At 48.1% G+C, this 24484-nt stretch overlaps 1 protein-coding gene across 1 annotated transcript in view; it reads left to right on the top strand.

Moving 5' to 3' along the window:
- The first annotated feature begins 2478 nt into the window (after window positions 1–2478).
- MAPK12 (mitogen-activated protein kinase 12) overlaps window positions 2479–24484 on the top strand; it is a 381349-nt gene continuing 359343 nt past the window's right edge. The window contains exons 1-2 of the mRNA XM_078679111.1: window positions 2479–2859; window positions 4765–4894. Of these exons, the coding sequence (XP_078535237.1) occupies window positions 2744–2859; window positions 4765–4894 (246 nt within the window). The 5' untranslated portion in view covers window positions 2479–2743. The remainder of the gene's footprint in view (window positions 2860–4764; window positions 4895–24484) is intronic.

Genomic DNA, 24484 nt, shown 5'->3' with positions numbered 1-24484 from the left:
CACTGTCACCGGAAGTGGTGTCACAACAGGAAGTGACGTCACGAAAGGTGCCGAGCTCCTCGTCCCAGAGTGGCCAAAGAGTGAAGTACAGCTGTTTGGCAGGGGGGATGGTGTCCCCCTGGTAAAATAAGTGGGGGGACGCCGTCCAACAGCGTGGTACCCTGACTCGAGCCCTGAGTAACAGTGAATTACTAGGATGTTTTTCACCCAGGGGTTCTGAGTGATGTAAAATAGACAACTAGAGTGAAGCTCGAGTAGTCTATGATGTAACTCATACCCCCCCACCCCGTGAAAAGCATCCTCATAATTCACTCTATCACACCTATGCAGGGCAGGACTGGGATCAAAAACCAGCCATTGTAATTAAGTCCGACAGGCCCCTGGGGTGGGGGGGTGGTGGTCAGACATAATTGCCAGGGCTGGAACACTGCTGCTGCGCTTTTGTTACAAGGGGGCTGATACAAAACCTGCCCCAGCAACAAAACCGGCCCCCACCCTTCCAGCCCACTGGGGAAACACCCGGTGCCCGCTAAGGCCAGTCCGGCCCTGGACCAAAGTGTGTTATGTATGGCCCTGCAAATCATCTGCCCCTGCCTTCAACCTGGGCTGGGGCAGAGGATAATGGGAGAGCTATACATAATATGCACTCATCTTCCTGACACAAATGTGAAAAATGTAAATCTTACTTGCAAAAAACGCTACCTTCCCTGCCTTTCTCCCCTCTCCTGCAGCTGTGCTTTCTGCTTTCAAAAAGTCGAAGCTGACAAGCAGAGCTTCGCTGACAGACCCTCAGAGAGCCCCCGTCAGCCTCACCTGGAAGGCCTTTATGGAATCACAACAGTCCATAACCAGTTTAGTTGTCAACTTCTGTGATGTCATGGAAGGAGGTATGACCAGGGTTGGATTGGGATTAAAAATCGGCCCGGACATGCTAAAAAAAGTGGCCATCATTTGCATATTGCCATTCTGCAAAACACTGCTTCGTCAAAATGTTATTAAAAAAATGGGTGGGGGCGGGTTTAAAAAAAATTTACAGATTATTTTACACTGGCGAAACACACCTGAAAACAAGTGAGGCCACTTCTGCACAGCCCCCCTGCCCCAGCTCAATATGCATATATTAATGGGCCAGCCCAGCCAGAGAAAGGGAGTGACATCTCTGCCGTTGATAAAAGGCAGGTAATGTACGCCCATCTGCCTCCAGAAAGGCCACACAGGCAACCACTGGGCTGCTGGCTGCATCGAACAATGCAAAAACCACCCAAATCAAAAAAGCAGCCCACAGCAAGAATTCGGATACCGGCCCCTCGGGCATTACCCGAGTGCCCGTGTTACCAATCCAACGCTGGGTATGACTTTCCGAAAGTAATATGAACTACAGAGGCTCTCCATCAGAGCCATACATAACACTAATATTAATAGCTCGGGGTGACTTTCAATGATTATAAGTTGTTGTTGTATAGCTTTATTTCGAAATATTTCGTTTCATAAAAGCATTGCAATAAAAACAAGTACAGAATAAAAACAGTTATACAATTTAAAAATCAAGAGAAGAAATCATTAAAAAAATAAAATATACAACAATGCTAAAAAACGTCCATCTTGGGACAATCATACGGACACATACTTAATCAACCTTGGGGGATGGAATGGGACACAACAATAGGTAAGTGGGCCGATGGATTATAAATTGGAGCCATTACTGGAGGATCATCATCCTCGCGGATCTTATCCTCCAAGCCCACCCCAGGTATTTCGCCAAGCCACAAGCGAACAAGGGTTGAGGGTCTGATCTTAACAGATATAGGGCCTCCGCATATGACCGTGTGCCCAGCCTCAGACAAAGCGGTTTCAACCATCTGCGGCGAGGACTAGTATATGCGGGACATACAAACATTAGATGGAAAATAGATTCAACACTGTTCGTACAGAAAGGGCAAGTTGATACAGTTTGCCAGGGGGGTTTCCAGTTTGCTGTCCATGATCCCAGGGGCAGAACACCAACCCTGAATTTAAAATACAGCGCCCTATCTGTTGGGTTGGAAATCACATCCAAATAATGTTCTCTATAGGGGCGGCCTTTAATCGACAAAAACTCCCCAGCAGATCTACATAAGTTGGTTTGTTTAGCTCTCTCATTATCCACCCACACCCAGAATAATTTCTTTAGTAATTGTTTGGGTGGCGAAGATCTGTTGGCCCAGGCGTCATCCAGACCGAGTTCACAAAGCAGACGCTTATTATAAGTAGCTCTTAATGAAGAAAAAGGTTGGAGAACTGAGGCCTAAAATGTTAGCTTCCCGATACCGTGAAAAGTTTAAAACAAGGAGAGGGCGCGTTACCAAGAAGAATCACTCCAGGTAGCCAGGGGAAGGAAGCACACACTGTTCAGACTGGGTTTCCTGGAGGCCCGCCGCTGCAGCTCCTGCCCCGAGTGGTTGAAAAAAGAAAATATACAGAAGCGAAAAAAAGAGAGGAGGGATTACAGCATTGGTTGGTCACGTGACCCAGTGAAACGAGGATCACTTTTCTTTCAGGAAAAGAGCCGTTTCTGTTTCTCCTCAGCAGCAGCAGCAGCACCTGGTGCCGGGGCAGGTGAAGGAAGGGCGGCTGTGCGACAGGGGAGCTCCTCGCGGCATGCCCCTGCGCCCCCCACGCCCAGCTGCCACAGGGCCGAGCTCCCTCCCCGCACAAGCAGCGCTAGACTCCTGGTGACAGCCCTCCGTTCACTCCCTCTGCCACCATGTCGACTCCCAAGATTGGCTTCTACCGGCAGGAAATCAACAAGACCATGTGGGAGGTGCGGGAGCGCTACCGGGACCTGCTGACCGTGGGCTCCGGCGCCTACGGCACCGTCTGGTGAGAGCCCGGGCTCGGGGGGCTGGCAGAGGGTCGCAGTGTGCCCAGGCAGCAGGGAATGCCCTACCTGTCCGCTCATTTCGTGTCCCACCTCCTGCGCAACTTACCTACCACAGCATCCCGTGCCTCTGTTGCGCTTACCGCTTCTCCATACCTTCTAATTCCCCATATCACATTCCCTTACCCCTCTAACTCCATATATCTCTCATAACATCCCCGCGGCACACGTCTCCTTCCCTCACCTTTTCCCAGCGCCTCGTCCGGGGTAGTGAGGTACATATAGATACAATTGAGTTAGCTCCATCGCGACATATCCTTTGCCAGAAGACGCTTCCTCACTGCAGTCGCTTGGGGGACTCGACCTACCGCTCCTATCCAGACTCCTCTTTAACCCCATTCTTTATTTTGACATCTCCTGTCACGCGCACTCCCCAGTGCATGTTTTATCCCCCGTGCAGCTGTGCTTCGCCCTCCACGTACCCCCTTCCTTCAGGCACGTGCCTCCCCTGCCCGCCCCAGGTGTGTCTCACAAATCTCCCAACCGCCCCCCGCGCGCCGCTGCCGTGCAGCCCCGGGGCTCTCCGGAGCGCGCGCGCCCCGCTGCCCCTCGCCTCGCTTCCTGGTTCACCCTGCCTGCGCTTTCAAGTCTCAGCACGCCCCGTGCGGCCCCTCATGCCCCGGGTCAGCCCTCCTCTTCCTCATTCCTCGCCTTTCGTTCGTTTCGCTGTCTGTGTATGCGAGTAAGAGGCGCCCCAAGTCTCAGCCACGGCCCCTTGACCCCGAGAGGCTGAGGTGCAGCGACTGTGGCTGGAAGCTGAGGCATTTCACAACCTCCGGCTCCTCTGCAGTCTCGCCCAGCACCAGCGGGCACGTTTCCTTGCGCCTGTCACTGGCTTTACCTTGTGATGTTTGCATTTCATAAGCCTTATACTTCAGTGGAACTGGCGCGTAATGTGCATTTGCTGAATTTGAAAACAAGAGCAGGCGCTCAAGGGTATTTTAGGAGCCCGAGTCCAGCACTGCCGGTTGGGTTTAAGGGCTGCCTAGTCTTGATTCCACCCCTTGCCTCTTTCTTTCGGTCTCTCCATAACACACTTGCAGATTGTTTCAACCCTCTCCCTTTGTCACCGTTTGCCATCTTTCTCCTCCTCGTTTCACTGCCTTTATCTCTCTTGCTCTGGTTCAAAGTCTGATGTTTAAAAAAAGGTTTTAGTCCCTATAATAAGTGCAGCCGCCTGCACAAATTATGCACTGTGTATATGTTGCTGCTCCTAGAATAACACAAATACGATACATGGCCGACGTTACATTAGGTGGTGGCTAATGCTTGAAACATTTGATCTTTCTTGCCTATGCATTTATTTTATCGTGCAAAAGAACATCTCTTGCCAATCCAAAGAGCTCGAAAGCCAAGAAGTGTGAGAACTGACCGTTTTTTAGAAAGATTCATGGTATATTAGGAGAAAGGCTCCAGAGTTGGGAACCTTGACCTGAGGCTGACCATGATTGAGACATCCATGGATAGTGAGAGACTGCCCGCTGAGTAAGAGACAAGCTGGTGCTCAAACTTTCAGTTGCCTTCTGCAGTGTCTCAAGAAGTTTCAAAATGGTTGGAAGATGATTCGGAGAGTTTATGCCAAACTCACCTGCAAGATATAGGGACTAGAATTATTCCAACTAGTTCTTTCTTGGTTGGAGCACTGTGTGTCTCTCCTCAGAAATAGCTGGCATACTGCAGAGATGGACTCATCTTGCAACAGGCCAGAGTCACTGGCATGTCATAAAATGCACCCAATTTGCCTACAGGCATGTTTACTACCTGCCTAGTGCTGCATGTGGAGTCACATAAATCCTTGTTTAAATGTCAGTAACTGTTTGGGTCAATGTTTCTTGTTGTATCTTCAGCTCGGCAATTGATAAGAAAACAACTGCCAAGGTGGCCATCAAGAAGCTGTACCGGCCCTTCCAGTCCGAGCTGTTTGCGAAGCGCGCCTACCGTGAGCTCAAGCTTCTCAAGCACATGCAGCACGAGAACGTGAGTACTGCCCCATATGGGAGCCGTGAAGCTGGGTTTTCAAGCATGCCGTTTGAGGGGAGTCTCCTGAGATAGATTGGGAGTAGACTGGGGGGTTGATGCAATATCAGTTGTTTTCGCTAATACTGCGCCTCTGGCTTTCAAGGGCTTGTGAGCACAAGCAAACGTGAGACAAATCAGTGGTGTGACACCAGCTAAGCTTGGGCTTTGATTTATCGATGGAGGGAGGTGTCCGGAGTTGTGGCCTTTGCAACCCCCTTCTTCTTAACTCAGGCTGACACACAGCATTTTGTCAAGGTTTGTTAGTTCGCTCAAATCATTGCTATTTGTAATGGCTGGTCCAAATAATGTAGACACTGAAATATGAGGTCTATATGGGGAGTCTCCAACCCTGTTTCAATAAAATATGTTTCAGAAACAAGAAAGCTGCTCCTTGATTGACTATAATCCACTCAGAAACAAATTTGTAAAATCAGGCATCCTTCGGTCTAGAGCGAATTGTTTCAGGTTGCAAAGGGCGCTAACGCAATGACGGGGATCAATCCCGTTAAAGTGAGCGTGAAGCTGCAAAATCGGCTTGTACACTTTAGACCCTGAGATTTTAAATTTCACTGTAAAAAAGATCTCTTCCACATTGGGAAACTCGTGAATAAAGGTGTTTCAGTGCTGACCACCTCCATTCTCAGAAACTTTTCATAAAAGCCCTGCCCATTAAAGTGTTTCTGGGCCTTCGAGCCACACTAGACCAGGAAACCACACTGGGTTCATGGTAAATTCAGTTTGTCTCTAGTAGAGGGACCGTTCCCAGCAAAAATAATAGAAAAACTCATGAACTAACAACCTTTATCCAAAACAACCAACTTCTGGAACCATCACAATTTGGTTTCAGACCAGGCCATGGTACTAAGTTAACATCATCACACTCACTGCGTAACAGCTACCAAGAGACACACAGATCACTGATGTTTTATAGTCATACCAGACCACTCACTCAGATACACATGGTAGGATGTAGGCTAAATTGCTCTTACTACAATTCATAGCTCCTGAATTAGATGTCACCATGTGCTATAGCATGTTACCACCGTTATCATGTAATTTTGTCTTATCACCAACTGCATGACATTACATGCCTGTATATTACCAAGATATACGGTAGCTGTATAGAAGACGCTATAAGAGTGATGCTGCGTTGTTAATCTCTTGCCATAGGTTGACAAGATTATCTGTTAAAATGGTAATACTACCAGATGGTCTGAAGACTTGCCTTTATGTCCGCTACCATGAATACATCAATTGGAGATAATGCATTGATCTGAGGTTGCGGCACAGTGTGTGTGTGTATATGTGTATATGTATATATATATATAATATTGTTGTCCCTTTACTGCTGACTTTATGTCCAGAATTTGGATGCTTGCTACTGTTGTCTGTAACCTTACAGCGCTACGGCCTTCACATTGGGATAATGGCACTATACCGCTGATTATCATATAATTCACTTTGATGATGATTTATATACATAATCTTATAATTAGGTTATTCCCCAACCTCTGGAGACTACATATACACGTCCCTTTTTACAAATATTCACTACGGACCGCTAAAATCACACTAGGCACACGCACATGGGGAAGCGGATATAATGCCGTCATCACTAGGACCTACCCTACCTGGACACCATATGAAGCACCCTGATTTACTTAGTAAGAATTCTACAATTTGGGCACTATTCTGTGCTAATCGGTAAGTGATTTATCCTTTATCACTAGCCCACACACTGTACTCCTCCTTGCTCCAGCTAAAATTATTTTATCCATTTAATCCCCAGAACTAATGTCCTGAAGAGACCCCGTATCTCAAGAGGATCGAAACGTCATCGACTACTAGAAATAGAGAGCCTAGAAAAAAGTTCTTACAAAATTGATTGTACTAAAACTCCCAAGAACTCTTCTTCTTTTAATACCAATAACCAATTTTGCGTCTTCTCCTTTTTATTAGCACTACGTATATTGCACTTCTTTTGCTTATGGCCACACCACTGGGGGTCACAAATACACTGTGAAATTTGTAAATGTATATATTGTAAATACACAACTGAATATTCAATTATTGCACTTTTGAATTTCGAAATGCTAAATAAATTATACTTACTTCGACTGAAATTAGTAAAATTGCAATAATTGTTTTGTGGGCTTCTTTAAAAAGTTGTTAAAATATTAATAGACCTAATTGAATTAAGGTACCATCCTAAATGTTTCTCTGTCTCTGCTTCATTCACGCAAGATATACTAATTCTTGCAGAAACTGTAACAATTTATGTAATGAGTTCCTTGTGAACGTTGTTTATGCTTATTAGCAACACCAAGTTCGCAAGGACATGGCTGCTCTTGTCTACTTGTGAACATAGTACCAAGACAGCACTTATAAAATCCACAGAGGAGATTAGGGCCGCGCTGGATAGTGGAGGAACTGCGGTGCTTGTTCTTCTTGACCTGTCGGCCGCGTTTGTTACGGTAGACCACTCTATCCTAATTGACCGGTTGCAGAATGTTGGCGTAAGGAACAAGGCACTGGCATTATTTGAATCATTTCTTGAAGGTAGAGAGCAAACAGTGATGCTTGATTCATGGTTATCCAAACCTTTTACCCTTCCTTGCAGGGTCCTCACTCAGGCCTACGCTTTTCAGTCTCTATGTAATAGAACTGCCTTGTTGATTAAGTCCTTCAGTTTCTCTCTTACTTCCTATGCAGATGACACACAAATTGTGGTATTGGCATTTAACAATATCCATTAGACTGAAGCAAATTTTCACCACTGCATGTGTGCAAACAACCATTGGAGGAGCAGTCACTGTCTAAAATTAAACTCTAGCAAGACCAAGGTCATTGTGTTAGGAAACAACCCCCGGCTGTGGTCACCTTCCACCTGGCCGCAGGAGATGGGCGAGCTCCCAGCGACCGGTCACGAAGGCAAAAGGTCGCAGAGTTGTAATTGATAACAAACTAAATTAACCCAGGCAAATAAATTCAGTGTTTTCATCATCCTTCAACACCTTAAAACTTATTAAGAAAATATTACCTTTCATTCCCATTAGCGCAAAAACAAAAAGTCATCACTACATTAGTGTTGTCAAAAATTGACTGCTGTAATGGTCTTTATCTGGGCTCACAGGAGCAGTACTTGAATAAACTGCAAATTCGGCAGAATGTGGCTGCTAGGCTTCTCCTTGGAATACCCAAGTTTCAATCTGTCTCCCAGGCCATTAAGAATCTTCACTGGCTGACGGTCAGAAATCGCATAACATTAAAGGCACTCTACCTTAACTTTAAGGCTCTACATGATATGAGCTCCTTTTTCTTAAAACCATCTTTTAAATTGTATCTGCCAACTAGAATTTTACGCTCTCAGGAGAAAAAATATGTTGTAGTTCCCAGATTTAAGGAAGCAAAGTGGGGTGGAAGCAGCCTCACCCTTCGAGCTTCTAAAATTTGGAACTCCCTCCCACTCCATATCAAAGCTGACTTTAGAACGCAAGTGAGAACCTGGATTTTGAACTACTAATTTTAAATAGAGCTCTTTTCAGTGATGCTAGCGCCAAGACACCGCTGGGTAATCGAGTGCATAAAAAAAAACTATTAACTTAGCACAGCACTCAATGTGTGACCGATAGGAAACCCACAGGTCTGTGTCCTATTTCTGCCTAAATATTAAGTAAAGGGTCTGGTCACCTGAAACTATTCTTCATCCTAGAACTCCACCACGCTCGTGGACTCATTTGATCTGCCTACACTCACAATCTCAACTCCCTGTTCTCACCGACCACCAGGGCTGCAGAAATCCCACTGTAGCCTGCAGCAAGGCCATGAAGGAGGGTACTGTACAGGCCTGTAGAAATAAAGACACAGAGACAAATATTCTTGGCAGCACGGGGTCCACTCGAGATCCAACCTGCCCCCAATGGAGCCCTGAAATAAAATGCTGATAACTGTTTGGCAAAATGCATCTTGCCTTCTGTAAAATTATGTAATTGCTAGGTGCTGGATTTATACTCTATATCAATTCTTGAACAACCAAGCCTCACATTATTATGAAACTGTGATCAGAATTGGCAATGGGCTGAACTAACAATTCTAGTGAACCAAACCGTAATTTGTGATTTAATTTAAGGGTGTGATATGGTGAGCTGGTGGATGCTGGATTAGGAACCTGTGCTCAGTTTTATGTGATGTAACACCTTTTTCAACCTAAGGAAAGTTGTAGGGCTTTGATAGTTCCTCCAAAGACTCGCCCAATGGATGAGTCATGTGCTGTCCCCTTAGGCTAGCCATAACTGCATACTACAGTGGCCAGGTTTTCCAAACCCTCGGGGGGAATGCTGCGGACGTGCTACCCTAAGAAAGACAGTACGTGGATGCACAACCCTAAAGTATGGCTTTACTTTATCCTGCACCCATGAAAGGACTATTTTGTGAAGGCATATGCATGACATGCAGCCATTTTTAGTGTCTCCACTAGTGGTGTACTTTCTTGTTAGTGACATGCAGCTGTTTTGTTTTCCCTTCAGGCGCACATTAGCCTAACCCAATCATTTTGCTCTTTGTAGTCTGGTTAATATCTTATCTGTGAGTCCCTCGTAAAAGGAATGCTAACAGGCAATTTATCAGTTGGAAGAGTCACCTTCTGCTACTGCCTTACATTTAAGTGACACTAAGGATTGATGATGACTCTATGCGCAAACAACCTTTGGTCTTGCTGCTTGATGTTCCAAACTCATGTATGCATTCATACCAATCTCTAGGTTTTCCCTTTGTTGCTCTTGGGAGTGGCCTTGCTCCCCTTTCGCAGTGGCGACGAGCCATTTACTAGCCTGTTGCACAATTGGTGTTAGTCGTATTCAGCAACCCGATCTAGGTGTTGTCATATGTAGGAAAGTACTATACAAATGCCTATACATTAAAATTCGAGAAAATCCCTGAGGTTGTAATCCACATGGAAGCAACTGTCCTCATCAGTATTTGTCGTCTGGGGAAGTCTCTTACCCTCGTTGCTAAACATGAAAATGGAGGTGGTGTTAATTTATAAAACATGAATGACTCGTAACTATCTTTAAGAATTATCTTTAACATTTCGGTGGTCCATTATCGCCAGTGCGCTGAACCTCAATATATCCTCTTCAAACATCTCCCTCCTCTCTAAAACAATGGAGACCGTTCAAAGCTGGATGCCTACCAGGTTCTTAACTCAGCCTGCAAAAAACAAATTATTTTAATTTCACCTAAGCAGTCTAATGTACCGGTGCAATCTTGCATTGACCCATTTTGATTCCTAAATTGGCACCCGCCATCGTCGACAATGCCAAATTGGTGGGAGTCACCCTCAAAAACAGGCACAAGCTCCATTCCTGTTTCAGTACCATGGCCAGGATCTCTAGCTTTCAACTCCGATCACTCTGGGATGACAGACGTTGGGTCTCCAATGATGACCTGCAGTCCCTTGTTCAAAGACCCCATCCAGCCTAGACTGCTGCTCATTCCTCAGAGCCTCCCTTGGCTCTCGGAGCAGTGCTGAGTGCAGCTGCCCGGTCGGTCTCTGGAGCCGAGACATTCCACCTCATTACTCGAATAGCTCCCCGTTGAGGATGGATCTCAGGTCAAGTTAGCATGTATCGCCCTCAAAGTTATGGACACGACGCCCCACTGATAGATAGCAGAAAAGCTGAAATTCTTTGGTGGTCAGCTTCTCCTGCACTGCTCCAACTCACTACTACTCGAACCATCGGCTTTCATACGTGAAAAAACCTACCTCCTAGTCTGAATAAAACTCATGAACTCCCTTCCTGTCGGAAAGAGACTAATTGTTTCCCTGACATTTCCCTGCCGTTGCCCAATCTACCTTCACCTACTGATGTTTGGATTCGCCCATCCTACCCTCCTGTTCCTAACCCCTGCCTGTCCTTTGAAGGCACGCACTGTATACACCAGGCACCATTTATAACTATTCTGAGTCGCCTTACCGCATTCAATTCTTTATCTAATGTTTTCTGCAAACGTTGCTTGTCCATTATTACCGCGCACAATTACTTTTTTTCTACTTGTCACTGTGTGACTCGTTGACATTTTATATACTTTTTTTTCCTGTATGTCTTCCCCTTGTACAGCGCACTGGCACCCTACCCTTGGGCTATGTTCACGCTAGGTAACGTTTCATAAATTAATAAAGACCGGTAAACACAGAAGCATCCCTTTGACACTGCATTGTGCTGTGCGATTGAGTGTACCAATCACAAAAGCTGTACCAGAGCAAGGGAGGCAGGCAGGCCTTGAACTGATGCGAACAGCACATTGTAAAATCATTACCATGGAGACGGAGCACATATAAAACTCAGAAGTGTGCCTTTTCTTCCACCCTGTGACTGGGAGGGGGCTCTGGGAGAGAAACACTTGTGTGTGTGCTTTCCCAGTACAGCAGGATGATTAGTGTCTAATTAGGCACCAAGGCACCACGAGGGAAGAGCGTGTGCGGGGAGGGCTTGGGAGGTTTGAAATTGAAGTGGTGGCTCTTTTTGTGCCCCACCTCCAAGCTCTGGGGAACATGAATAACACCCTAGGATCAAAAAGAGGGATTGGTTCCAATTCCATGCTGAAACGCATTAATTAGTGTTACTTATTTATTTTATTTAGAAGAATAATGGCAATTTTTAAGCTCGTACAATAATGAGAGCATCACCAAAAGCCCAGTTAAAGGGCAGGGGGGGGGGGGGGGGGGGGGCTGTGGTGGATGAGACCATAGATCCAGAAAGTGTGGTGTTCTGTTCACAAAAGATATTATATCCAAATGAAAAATGTGTGATCTACAGTACAGTCGCCAGTGAACCCATTGATACACTTGACAATCTTTGACACTGATTTTCGAAAATTATTAAATTAGATAATTTCTCTGGAAAAATCATTGCTCACACCCACATTTCTAAACCAGCATTGGCAAATACAATAGGCCCGTCGTGCATTTTGAGTGCCAACTAAAATATTAAAGCCTGTTGCTGTGGAAAAAACAAAAAAAGCTTTCTGTATACAGTACATCTTTGCTTTAATGAAATTTATGTGACAAATAAGTGTGCTTTAGAGATGTAAAATAGTCCCTCATGCATTGCAATGCAAACTCTCTACCGCAGGCTTAATTGATAGACCAAGGCAATAGTATGACGTTGGATAGAGCTATTCCTCTGTGCTGATCAAAGCCCACTCTAGCTTACAATTTAAAGAATTAGTAACAATAGGATTTTGCAGATCGCGTTCTGTCAAGACAGACCTAAAAACTCTAAAGCACAGCTAAATTGTTACAAATATTGAAGAAGTAATGAAGACCCCCAAACCAATAGAATTCTTTTGATCAATGAATTACTTTAATCACCTAAAACAACTGGTCATTATTTGGGACATGTTCATTACGCTGTGTTTTTAGTTGTTGTGTGCCATTACCCATGAGAACTAACCATTATTGGATCATACCTGACACCACCCAGGAGAGATGGTGTAGCCTGTACTAGTAGGCCATGTCCTCTCCGAATGTGTTACCATTGTTTCAGATTTGGGTTCTGGTGAAGACCCAACTCAGGGGTGTGGAATTCATATAGCCAGATTCCCGGGACCTATTGTTTGGGGTCAAGGAAAACACGTTTTCGTGTTTATTTTGTCCTTGGGTCAAGTAGGCCCAACTCCCTGCAGCATTAACCCTTTGGCTGCCAGTTTACAGTACCACATTATGGATCAGGGAAGGGCATTATCTACAATTAAGGTGATATTTGTGTCCATATGTTAATGATGTTAAAACTGATTTATTAATGCAAAGCCTTTCTTATTGGGTTGAGTGCTCTAAGGAAATGTTGTAAGCTGGGACTCCACTGCTGACAGTGGTTCCACTGTAAAAATATGTACACTTTCAAAGTTTAATAATATGAGGCTACAACAGTGCTCCCAGAATACTCTCTAATTAGATGAACATATCTGCAGAAGTTTGAAAGCAAGATTGATGATCCTTTTTTGTCAAAATAAAATCTTCATACAAAAATGCAAGAAGGGGGTCAAAAAACGGTGACATTGTAGGTTACATTTCTTTGTAGCATCATTTAGTAAAATGTGTTGATGTATGCTATTATTACCAAAAATTATTCATAGTGGCAAATCATTGCAATCAGTTTCAACAAGATAATGGGAAACATGATAGTAAACCAGCATTGACAAAGCCAATTGGTCTTACGTTGGTGGTCAGCGTTTTGGGTTTGGGAATGCATGTCTTGTTTTGATATAGTTTTTGTAAAACGTTTAGGGACCTGCTAGGCACTCGCCATTATAACCAACATTGGCAAAAAAGCAATAATATTGTTTGGTTTCAAAACGCTCACATTGCCACAGATGTCCCTGGCACTGAACAAACCTTATTTGTTTATCGCTATGCTCCTTGTGAAATCGCAGAAGCCAGTCGATGGATTGAGAATTTTAATAAATCGAAAAGGTTATGATTGACTCCAGACCTAATTTGAGGCCCAAATCTTAAAGAAAGTCACAACATTGCACCAATGTTATATGTCCTTGCATTACGTGCAGATTTAGGGCTTACATAAATTCACAAGAATATACAGAAGTTGGCCAGGAAATAGTACTCCTAGAAAAAAGTGTGAACTGCGTTTTAGCACAAGCTAATATGTAGGTGCAGATTTGCTCATGTGAAAATCTGTTGAGCGTCTACAAATTCACTTTCCCTCCAAACACTTTTTCCCCAACTCTGAAAGAAGTTTTACTTCTCTATTTTCGTGGTACCACCCAGGCAGAAAATTAAGGTCCACAAATGCAGACTTATGCTGGTACCCAGGATCCGAACTGTGAGCTGGGGAGGTCGGAGTACGGCCTATTTTGCAGCTAAACTATGAAACACTCTTCCTGCTGACATGAGAGATGCTAACTCTCCTTTCCTTCAGGAAAAAAATTAAAACTTGGTTGTTTTCAAACTAATTCCCCCTCTTCCATTTCGAAAGGTTCTTACTCCAGTTCAGCGCCAAGACACCACACGGTATACGTGCGCTTTAAAAGTTTCATTAACATCCCATTGGCCAGAAATTCTTTAAACAGTGTGAGGGCGGTCTCTCCTATCCCTAAATCTGATAGCCTCTTGATCAGTATATCATGGTTCACGGAGTCAAAAGCCGCCGTTAAGTCTAATAGAATCAGGACGGCCTTACACCCAGTGTCCATGATTGTATATGAATTCCAGAGAGTTCTGTGGATTTTGAATCGAAAGTGAATTTAACGAATTTATAGAACCATTTACTAAATAGTCTAAAGACCACTATGATGAAACGTTCTGTTAAGACAATCAAATTAATTAATCTACAGTATGCCTTTCAGTTGTTGCACTTGCAAACAACTTCTAAAAACATATCTATCTGCTGTTCTACTGGTCTCCATCTGGAGAGTGTTTTCCAACTCCCTGGTAAGTCTTCATTATTACCCTGTGTTCTCATTTGCTCTAAGTAGCCTTCTTCATGCCACCATATCCTACTGTTCATATGTCTCCTTTCTATCTATGTGTCCTGCTTCACTCCGAGACTCCTTTGTGTCCAGCAGGTCATTCCAATCCCTTCCTTAGTCACCTTCAAATTCAGCAGATATTTTTGCTTCTGTATGTCTCCAGCAGGTGGTGCTTTCTTCTGCCTTTTATCAGTAGGTCTTTCTTCTCCCTGGTTGCTCTCCGTTATATCGGTCAGTTTTTAGTTTTTTAAGAATCTTCATACCTCCGTTTTTTCTCACGTCTGTCCCCCTTGCATCTCACTTGTCCTTTGCCCCTCCGAATCTTCTTTGTATGCGGCAGCGATTCCTGCTTCTCTGTAAGCCTCTAGAAGTGCGACATTACCCCCCCCCACTACAAGAATGTAACAATTTGTAACATTTGCAGTACATTTTATTTTTAAACAACGTATTTTAAAACTTTCTCACAAAGTGACTAAACCATTTTCCCCAGCTTGCACAGAGAACAGCGTTGTCAGTATACAATGTTATCCGATAGATGTGTCACAGATCATAGAAAACATATTTTATCAAAGAATAATCTAGGTCACTAATAATTAAATGAAAAAAGTAAAGGACGGAAGATGCAACTCTAGTGAATCCACTTGGGTATTCTAATTTAGTTTGTCAGATTTTCATTGGGGCTGAAGCAAACACAGGCTTCTGTGTCCAAGAACCGCACTAGTTAAATCAATCCCCTGCTAATTAACCAGTTTCTCATGATCTGCATGGATGTTGCCTTATTGATCTCCTTAAAGGCGTCCTTTGGTTTGAGACAGGGTGGATGATACCTTATTAAAAGGACGTATTTGCTAATAATCGCATGCGGACCAAAGGCCTGATGAATAGTGTGTAATCCCTTGCAAAAACCTTGACTATGCGGTTAAGAGCATTTTGTGGGCAGACATACAATGCTGTGCCCTCGAGTACTTGCTTTCTTAAAAACAAAAACAAAAATCCTCCCGCTAAAGCAGTCTACAACGGAAATGGAAGGATAATTCCCTGTACTAAAATTATACCATTGGAATCGATCCGTTTTTTACTGCATTGGCAACCTGAAGACTAAACTGACTGTGAGGCTCTTGTTTAAAAAGTCTGCAGGGGACACCATCAGAATCCAGAGCGTTCGTTCATTTTAACCCTATAAAATACACTTAAACTTTCTGCAGTGAGAATGGCTCCACTTTCCTCAGAGGTTAAATTGGTTGCATTGGAGATGTAAAGGGTGAGAATGAGTTATCCAACTGAAGGAACCCAAACCAGGTCGATTGGTTACATTATCTAGTCATCGAACAGGGCAGTTTATGATGTGTATACGGTCCGGTAGTAAGACTGTGCCCTAAGTTCAATGGCTGTATAAGTGCAGAAATGTTACTTAGATCTACTTATCGAAGTCAAATGGTGCGGATACTCTTAGTGTTAAGCTAACAAGGATAAAAAAACTAGACCAGAAGCTCATAATGGAAAAGAAAAAGGCTTTTCATTAAAAAAAAAACAAAAAAACTGGAAAATCAGTCTTGACCCTGCTCATCGAGGGAACAGTCCAGCCCGAACTGCTAGGTCCTTTTGCCACCCTAAGTGGGAAGGGTATGCCCGGACGTGGGTCATGTGCTTGCTGTGCCACTAGATTAAAGCTAGCCTGGCTGATGAGGGGTGATGGCCTGAAACCGTTCCCAGGATTTTTTTTTTTAACATTTTTAATTTTGCTACAAACTTTCATCGGTACATGGTTATTTCGCATTAGACAGCACTAGTAAACATTACATTCAGTTATAAAGTGTCTTGCTTTTTCACACAGATCCTCCATGTTCATAAATATAAATCTTGGGCACACATTTGCCAGATGTTGTCTTAGAGTAGGGACCATTGTTACTGTGATCTCCATCAGTCACTGTCTTCTATTGGTTCTGTCTCTTGTGGGGGTTCGCATATGTTTCCGCGAAAGGCGTTTCAGCCACCCCATATCCGGGTCCATTTTTTGGGGCGTCCCATATGTACGTAAACTGCCTTTTCAGTAATCATAGCAGTGTCCATATCTCGACACCAATGTTGCAGTGTAGGAGTTTGTATTGATCCCCAGTTGCGCGCTATGTTCTGCTTCACCAGCGCCATGCCCAGTGTTACCCAATCTTGCATCATGTGATTAAGATCTGTTGTTTCCCATATATTGATCAGGCATCTTTTGGGTTCTGGAGGAACTTCCACCCTCGTGACCTGTGAGATTGTGTTCATGACCGCCTCCCAATGCATTACGATTTTTGGGTATTCCCAAATAGTGTGAAGGAATGTGCCAGGTAATCCGCACTGCCGAAGGCAGAGTGGTGTGTCAGCTGCTCCTAATTTATGTAGTAACGTTTGTGTGTAATATGTTCGATGTAGAACTTTCAGTTGTATTAATCGTAATTTAGAGGGGATCGCTACCTCTCCGGGAGATGACAGCGCTTCCTGCCAGTCTGTCTCATCCTTTGTACCCAGGTCTTTGTTCCCATCGTTCCTTCAGGGCAGTCATGGGATCCCCAGCAGGTTGTTTATGATTTTCTTGTATACCAGAGAAAAGGCTTTTTTACTTAAATGGTCTGTGAGGAGTCTGTCTTCTAGAGGCGAGGCTTCCGGTAGTTGTGTTCCTTGTGGGATTACATCCATGAGCGCGTGTCTAATTTGGGCATACCTAAAGGTCTCTATCTGTGTTAAACCATACGTTGTCTGCAATGGGGCTAGTGGTACAACCTCTCCCTTTTTTCAAAGATCTCCGACCTTGGTCATGCCTATCAGGTCCCACTGTCTGAAGCCCTTTGTATTTTTCAGTTTGCCTAGGCGCCGGGTGTCCCATAATGGCGTAGCCTGTGTTAACACTCCTTCCCAGCCCATCTTGCGCTGTGCATCAAACCATATTCGAACCGTATGCTCCGTTGGGCCCGTGAGTGTTTTGTTGTATAATGTCCCCATGATCTCTTCCTTGTCAAGGAGGTGTCGTTCCCATGATTCTTGTTGCTGGTCCATGGAGGACCGTCCTCAGTAGTTCGGGCTGGACTCTTCCCGTAAGGTGCAGGAGCAAGACTGATTTGCATTTGGCGGTGTCCAAACTGGGTGGCGTGGTGAGGAAAAGCACAATGGATTAAACCCAGCTCCTTGTGACGGAGGGTTAATGTTTGCAATGTTTGGCATTCTGTCCATTTGTTCTTTTTGCTTTTATAATCTGAGTTAGCATTTTTTTTTTTCACAACAAATTTTATTTTTTACTAGAGTTAAAGCCGAGCAGAAACCGTGGTTCTCCACAATCAGGAGAGCGCCACCAAACATTACAGCATAGTGTACATACATCACAATGAAACCAAGGAAAAGAAGAAGAAAACAAAGTAGGAATCCCCCTCCCCTACCCCTGTCCCCCCCCCAACAACTCCCAACGCCCAACACCCCCACTACCCACCCCTTATCCCACCCTAACCCCATGCACGTGCAGTAGACACAATAGAACATCGGTCGTAAGGCATGACATAGCAAGGAGGCACTCAGGTACCACCGTCTATAACTCTTCCTCATGTACCTCCGGGGGATCGAGGAGCAGCCCCCTGTATTCCGCCCACCTCTTCCAGATCTTGAAATGCTTATTGGGGCATCCCCTCGCCTCAAACACAGGTCGTTCCAATCCCATATAAAAATCCATTCCGGCTTTCCATGCACACAGGGGGGGGGCCCGGACACTCTTCCACGCTCTGGCTAGATCTCTCTTGGCCACTATTAAGCCCAGTAGTAGTAAATGGCGCTTGTAGATGTTGCCACCCACACCCTCGAGTATATGAAGTAAACCCAACCGGTGGGAGCGCGGGAGGTCCCACCCCAAGACCTCCGACAAACAATTCCACATGCCCCTCCAGAATCCAATCAATCTAGGGCATGTCCACACCGTATGCAGCAATGTACCCACAGCCGCGCCACACCGCAGACATTCCGACGAGCCAATCAGACCAGCTTTCCAGAGCCTTTCTCGTGTATAATAAGCCCTATGAAGGTACTTGAATTGCACGAGGCGAAGCCGCATCGCTATCGCGGTACCGCGCGGGGATTCCAGGGCCTCCCTCCAGTCATCCTCATCCAGGGGGCCTATGTCTGCCTCCCAAGCTGCCTTCAAAGGCAGTAAGGTAGATGAACAGTGGGTCACCATCGTCTGATAAATGCGAGAGATCTTCTTGTCACCAAGGTCCCCCATGAAGATCTTGGCTTCAATGGGGCTAAACTCAGGGAGCGAGGCAAGGTTCGTGACGCTGGGCGTGAGTGCGTGCCGGAATTGCAAATAGCGAAAAAACTGGGTCCGGGGCATACTGAACTCAGCGCTAAGATCCTGGAAGGATTTAAGAGTAGTCCCGGACATGACCTGTCCCAACGTCGATATCCCAACTGCATCCCAGCCATCGAATCCCGGAAGAGTCATCAGACTGGGGAGTTGTCCATTATGCCACAACGGTGTCTCAGCAGTTAGTCTACCCCACCAACCCATTCGGCGTAACGCCTGCCGCCACACCGCGAAGACTACCCTTGTGACGCATGGCAACGCCCGCCGCAGCCGAGCCGAGTAGAGTACCGTGTGCAATGTATGGTCACCCATTAAGGAGCGCTCTAGGGCATACGCCGGGTCCCCTCTGTCGCCATACCACCACTCATTGAGTACTAGCAGCTGCGAGGCCTGATAATATGACAACAGATCTGGGGTAGCCAAACCACCACAATATGTGGAGAGGAAGCACGTCTTCAGGGCCACTCTGGCCGCGCCCCCGGCCCACAGGAAGCGACCCAGGGCAGAATTAACCTGTCGAAACCACTGGGGAGGGATGGGGTGGGGGTAGTTCTGCAATTGGTACAATAGACGGGGAAGAGCCACCATCTTGAATATTGCCGATTTGCCAAAAATGGTTAAGGGCATCCGAGACCAAGTCTTAATATCCTCTTGAACTTTATCCCACACAGGCACGATATTGCGCTCCCACGTAACACTGGCGGATTCTGAAAGGAACACCCCTAAATATTTCAGACCGTCGGTCGCCCGCCGTAGGCCCGACGCCCAGAGGCCCACCTCCGCCTTGTCTCCCAGCACCCAGAGGGTAGACTTGCCTAAGCTCAAGTTAAGACCCGAGACCTCCCCAAAAATTCTCATTATTTCTAACACTCGGTCAGTAAAAAAGAAGAGGACGTCATCCGCATACAAGGCAATCCTATCCACAAGGGTTTCAGACCATACAAAACCCCTGAGCTGTGCGTCCATGCGAACCCAAGACGCTAGGGGCTCCATAACCAGCGCAAACAAGTATGGGGACAACGGGCACCCCTGACGGGTCCCCCGTCCGATGGAAAATATCTCCGACGTGGCCCCAGCCACCCTAACGGACGCCGTGACGTCAGTATATAGCAGCGAGATGTATGACAGAAGCACCGGACCCAGGTTGAGGCGAGACAGGAGCGCGAAAAGGTACGTCCAGCTGACTGAATCGAACGCCTTATGAATGTCAGCTAACAGTAAAGCCGCCTCCTCTCCCAGAACCCCCATCGCGTCCACCGCCGCCTGCGCCCGCCGGATGTTGTGCCGCGTCGCCCGATGGGGCATAAAGCCTGCCTGATCCGGGTGGACCAAATCCGCCATATATGGGAGTAAGCGGTTCGCTAACGCTTTTGCCAGAATCTTGGCTTCCATATTCAGTAAAGAAATGGGGCGATACGAGTCATGTCTGTCCGGGGGCTTGCCAGGTTTTTGAAATACAACGATTTCGGCATGGCACCAGTCAGGTGGCAATCTGCCCCGCTCCCGCGCCGCCTCCAGAGTAGATCGGTAATGGGCCCCAAGTAGAAGCTGGAATTTCTTAAAGAATTCACAAGGGTAGCCGTTCGGGCCCGGGGCTTTACCAACATTAAGCTGGCCCAGTGCCTCCCCAAGCTCCTCTGCTGTAAGCGGAGCATCCAGGTCCCGTCTGGCCTCATCCGACACCGCCCGGGGGGGCAAGTCGTCAATGAATTTAGCCACATCTTCAGCGCTGAGACCATCGTGCGGGGCATACTGTGACCTAAAGTAGTCGGCGAAACTCGTCGCAAGGTCGGCCGGCTCCGTAATCGTCACTCCGTCCTCGCCAATGAGGCCCGGCAGTGTGATCGGCTGGAGGCGCCGCTGACACAACCTATGGAGCATGGCACTGGACTTGTCTCCCCACTGGTATACTCTGCTCCGCGTGGCCAGCCACGCCTGTTTAGCCTCGTCCATCAAGAGAGTGGCATAGGACTGCTGCGCCTGGAGAAGCAGCCTTACCGCTACCTCGTCCCCTCCCCCCCGACTCCGCCGCTCCAGATCCTCCACGAGTTTAGCAGCCGTAGTGGTCGACTCCCGACGTTTACGACGGGCTTCAGCGCACCAAGCAATATCAACCCCCCTTATAGTAGGTTTCATGGCTTCCCAAGCTACCACAACATCAATATCCTCTACTAGGTTTTCTCGCCAGTAGTGTGCAACAGCTTCCCGCAGGTGTTGGACATACGAGGGCTGCTGGAGTTGCCACGTGGACATCCTCCACCTGAAAGGTTGCTTCTTCGTAAGCAGGTCTATCGTGACTGAAACAGGGGAGTGGTCTGAGAGCCCCCTCGGAAGTATCGCAGCGCCACGTACTCTACTCAGACAGACGGCAGGCATAAACATATAATCCAGCCTCGAGAACGAGCCATGCACAGCAGAGACATATGTGTATTCGCGCGCTGTCAGATGCAGATGTCGCCATACATCCACCCATCCCAATCCTTCAACCATGGCCTGCAACCGGGTAGGGGAACTTGAAGAGGGACCAGCAAGCACACCCTGCCGCCTCAGACGGTCCACATGCACATCCATCACCTCATTCCAATCGCCTCCAATGACCGCCAGGGACTCCGGGATATCATCCCACACCGTAAACAGCTTCTCGGAAAGGGCCCACTGTAGAGGGGGGGGGGGGCATATACACTACCAAACACAACCGGTTCCATGCCCACTGTGCCCTTGATGAATATAAAGCGACCTTGAGGGTCCGCCCACTGCTTCTCATGAACGTATGCAACCCTACGATGCACCAGTATAGCAACACCCCTAGAGCCCCTGACAAAACCCACATGATAGACCTGCTGATACCCGAATCTCTGTAAGCTAAGAACCTTAGAGCCCATCATGTGAGTTTCTTGAAGCAGGAGTACATCAGCAGCTTCTCTCTTACCCCATCGCAAAACTGCCCCCCTTTTAATTACATCCAGCATCCCCCTGACATTCCAGGTGATTATTCGTAGGGACTCCCGGGGGAGTCCGCGAGGCGAGTCAGCCATAGTCAATCGAGGTCCAACATGACGGCCCCCCATGCCATCGCCTCCCACCGTGTAATACTTCCAGGTCTCCAACAAACAGCACGTGCATTCTCCCACCTCTCCCGCCCCCGGCCCCCCAAACAACTACAGGAACTACTCCAACACACCCTACAATTTCAGCCATCACTATCCCAACATGGCCTACCCCCTGCCCCTGTACCCAACACCCCCCACCCCAATACCTCATAGAACATTGAAGTACCTGTCGCGGCATGGGCCGCCCCGGGCCCAAAACAGAGGGCCCAAGACCAACCATACCAATGGATCCCAACACCCCTTAAAGACCGCAATTCCCACCCTACCCCTACCCCTAACCAACACCCACAGTGCGTGGTAGTCGGAGGCCCAATCTAGGCACTCCCAGACCCCTATCTTGCACCAACATTACGAGCAAACCATCCCCAAGAACAAGAACAAGCATCATGGACATCGCCCACACTCCTCTGAACGGGTCCCAGCCTCGGACCCTCCGGCTGCTCAAGCACGCCACAACAGCGTAGTATCGCCCTTGGGCTCACGAATTGTCCTCGGAGAAGTCGGACACCCCAGCCCCATTGGAACGAGTCACACTGGCTGAGGCGGATCTCTTCCTCGACCTGGACCTCCGCTGCCCGCCCGTACGGGTCGGCTGACCCCTCCGCTCCTGCGACGAACCTCCAGGGGCATCAGGATTGAGTCCCGGTTGGGCATGGGGCCTGATCTGCACAGACTCGTCAGTCCACCTGAAAACATCCTCAGGAGAGTCGAAGAAATGGGTTCGGGACTGATAAACGACCCGCAGGCGGGCCGGGTACAGCAGGGAGTATTGGATCTTCAATCCACGCAGTTTGGCCTTAGCATCCAAGAATGAGCGACGCTGCTGCTGCACTAACCTGGTATAGTCAGGGAAGATCATGATCTTTTGATTCTCATACACGATGGAGTCTCTGGCCCTCGCCTCACGCAGAATCACGTCCCGATCATGATAATTCAACAGTCTGGCGATAACAGCTCGGGGCCGTTCTCCCTCCGGTGGTCGCTGCGTCAACGCACGATGCGCACGTTCAATCACAAAGCATGTGGAGAGCGCCCCCTCGGGGAGCCAGCTTTCCAGCCATCTGGTCAGAAACTGCTCCATATTGTCCTTTTCGCACCGTTCCGGAAAGCCAACAAAGCGCAGGTTATTCCTTCGTGCGCGACCTTCCGCATCTTCCACTCGGGTCGCAAGGGCCTTCTGAACGTGCGCCATCGCGGCCATTTTGCGTTTCAATGATCCCACCTCGTCCTCAACCACCGAGATCCTCGACTCCGTCTCGGTAATTCTCTCCACAGCATTCCGTAGATCCTGTCGCAGCAGGGTCACGTCTGCACCCACAGCCCCAATTTTTGCATCCAGCATGTCCCTGGACTGGGTGATTGCCGCCATGAGCGCTGCGTTGTCAGGTCCAGCTCCTCCACTCCCACCTGGAGCCCCAGATCCTCCGCTGGGTCCGGTAAATTTATCTATAGGCCCTTGCTTGGGCGGGCCGCCACCTCCCCTAGTCATAGCTGCACGGAGGTGTAGGGTTCCGTGTCAGGAGGCTCTACAGAGGAGAGGGGGGGGGGGGGGGGGCTCCACCAAAGAGCCGATCCGTCCGAGGTCCACAGCCCCTGAAGAGGAAGCGGCCCCCAGCCCGGGGTCAATGGAGCCGATCACTAGGCCAAGTCCCTCACGCCCCTGCCCCCAATGGCTCTGCAGGGCACTCAGCAGGGCACTCCGGAGTCACCGGTCCCACAGGACCCAGGGCGTCACGACCGCCACACCACCAGCCCCGCCAAGGATAGTCCAGGGGAGGGTCAACGTGGCCCACCCACCGCCTCTGGCCGGGTCCGTATTCCCAAACGTGGCAAGTCCAGCAGGTCACCCCAGCAGGCAGCTCAGCGGCGCCCCCCCCAATTGGCCACCACCTCCACCGGCACGGGGCACTCGGACACCTCCAGAGGTCCACGTCGGCTCCGCCAGCAGCCAGCCCCGGGAGAGCACCAGATCCCAGGCCCTGGCTTACCGGCAAGGATGCAGGCCACTATTCTCCCCAGGCTCACCAGGTGTGTCCCAAAAGTGCAGCGAGCCGATCAGCGTCCAGCCGCCGCACCCCGGGGCCGGTCAGAGTCTGTCCGTCTGCCGGATGGTCCGCCTGCCCGGCCGGACCGCCCTCACCACTTTACAGCCGGCAAGGTCGGAGGTCCCGAAAATCTAGTGCCCGGTCCCGTGGCTCCAGCGCAGGCCTCGTCGCACTGCTGCCCCTTCCACACCTCAGTAGCGGGCACCCACCACAGCCAGAGGGCCCCTCCAGCAGCCTTTCACTCCGCCTGAAAGAAGGATTCCGCCAGCCCCCGGGGGACGGCCCAAAGCCGGTCGGCACTTCGACTCCCCGGCCGGGGAGCGCAAAACTCGAGGTCCCGGCTCTACCCCGGGGACCAGGCCGCAGACCGCCGCCGCGGCTCTCTGCTCCTCCAGCAATTCGGGAGCGACAACGATTACGCCGGGTGATGCCTCCTGCCCTCTGCACTGCTTGCCAGCCGTTGGGGGATCAAAACGGGTCCGGAAGCTCGGATTAAAGGTCGGATAAGGAACGGGCCGGTGGGAGCTTTAGCAAGCTACGTCCACCATCGTCGCCCGCGTAGCCACGCCCCGGAGTGCAT

Source organism: Lissotriton helveticus, chromosome 1_1 (assembly GCF_964261635.1).
Source record: "Lissotriton helveticus chromosome 1_1, aLisHel1.1, whole genome shotgun sequence".
Classification (NCBI taxonomy): domain Eukaryota; kingdom Metazoa; phylum Chordata; class Amphibia; order Caudata; family Salamandridae; genus Lissotriton; species Lissotriton helveticus.
This window is presented reverse-complemented; position numbering and strand designations above follow the sequence as displayed.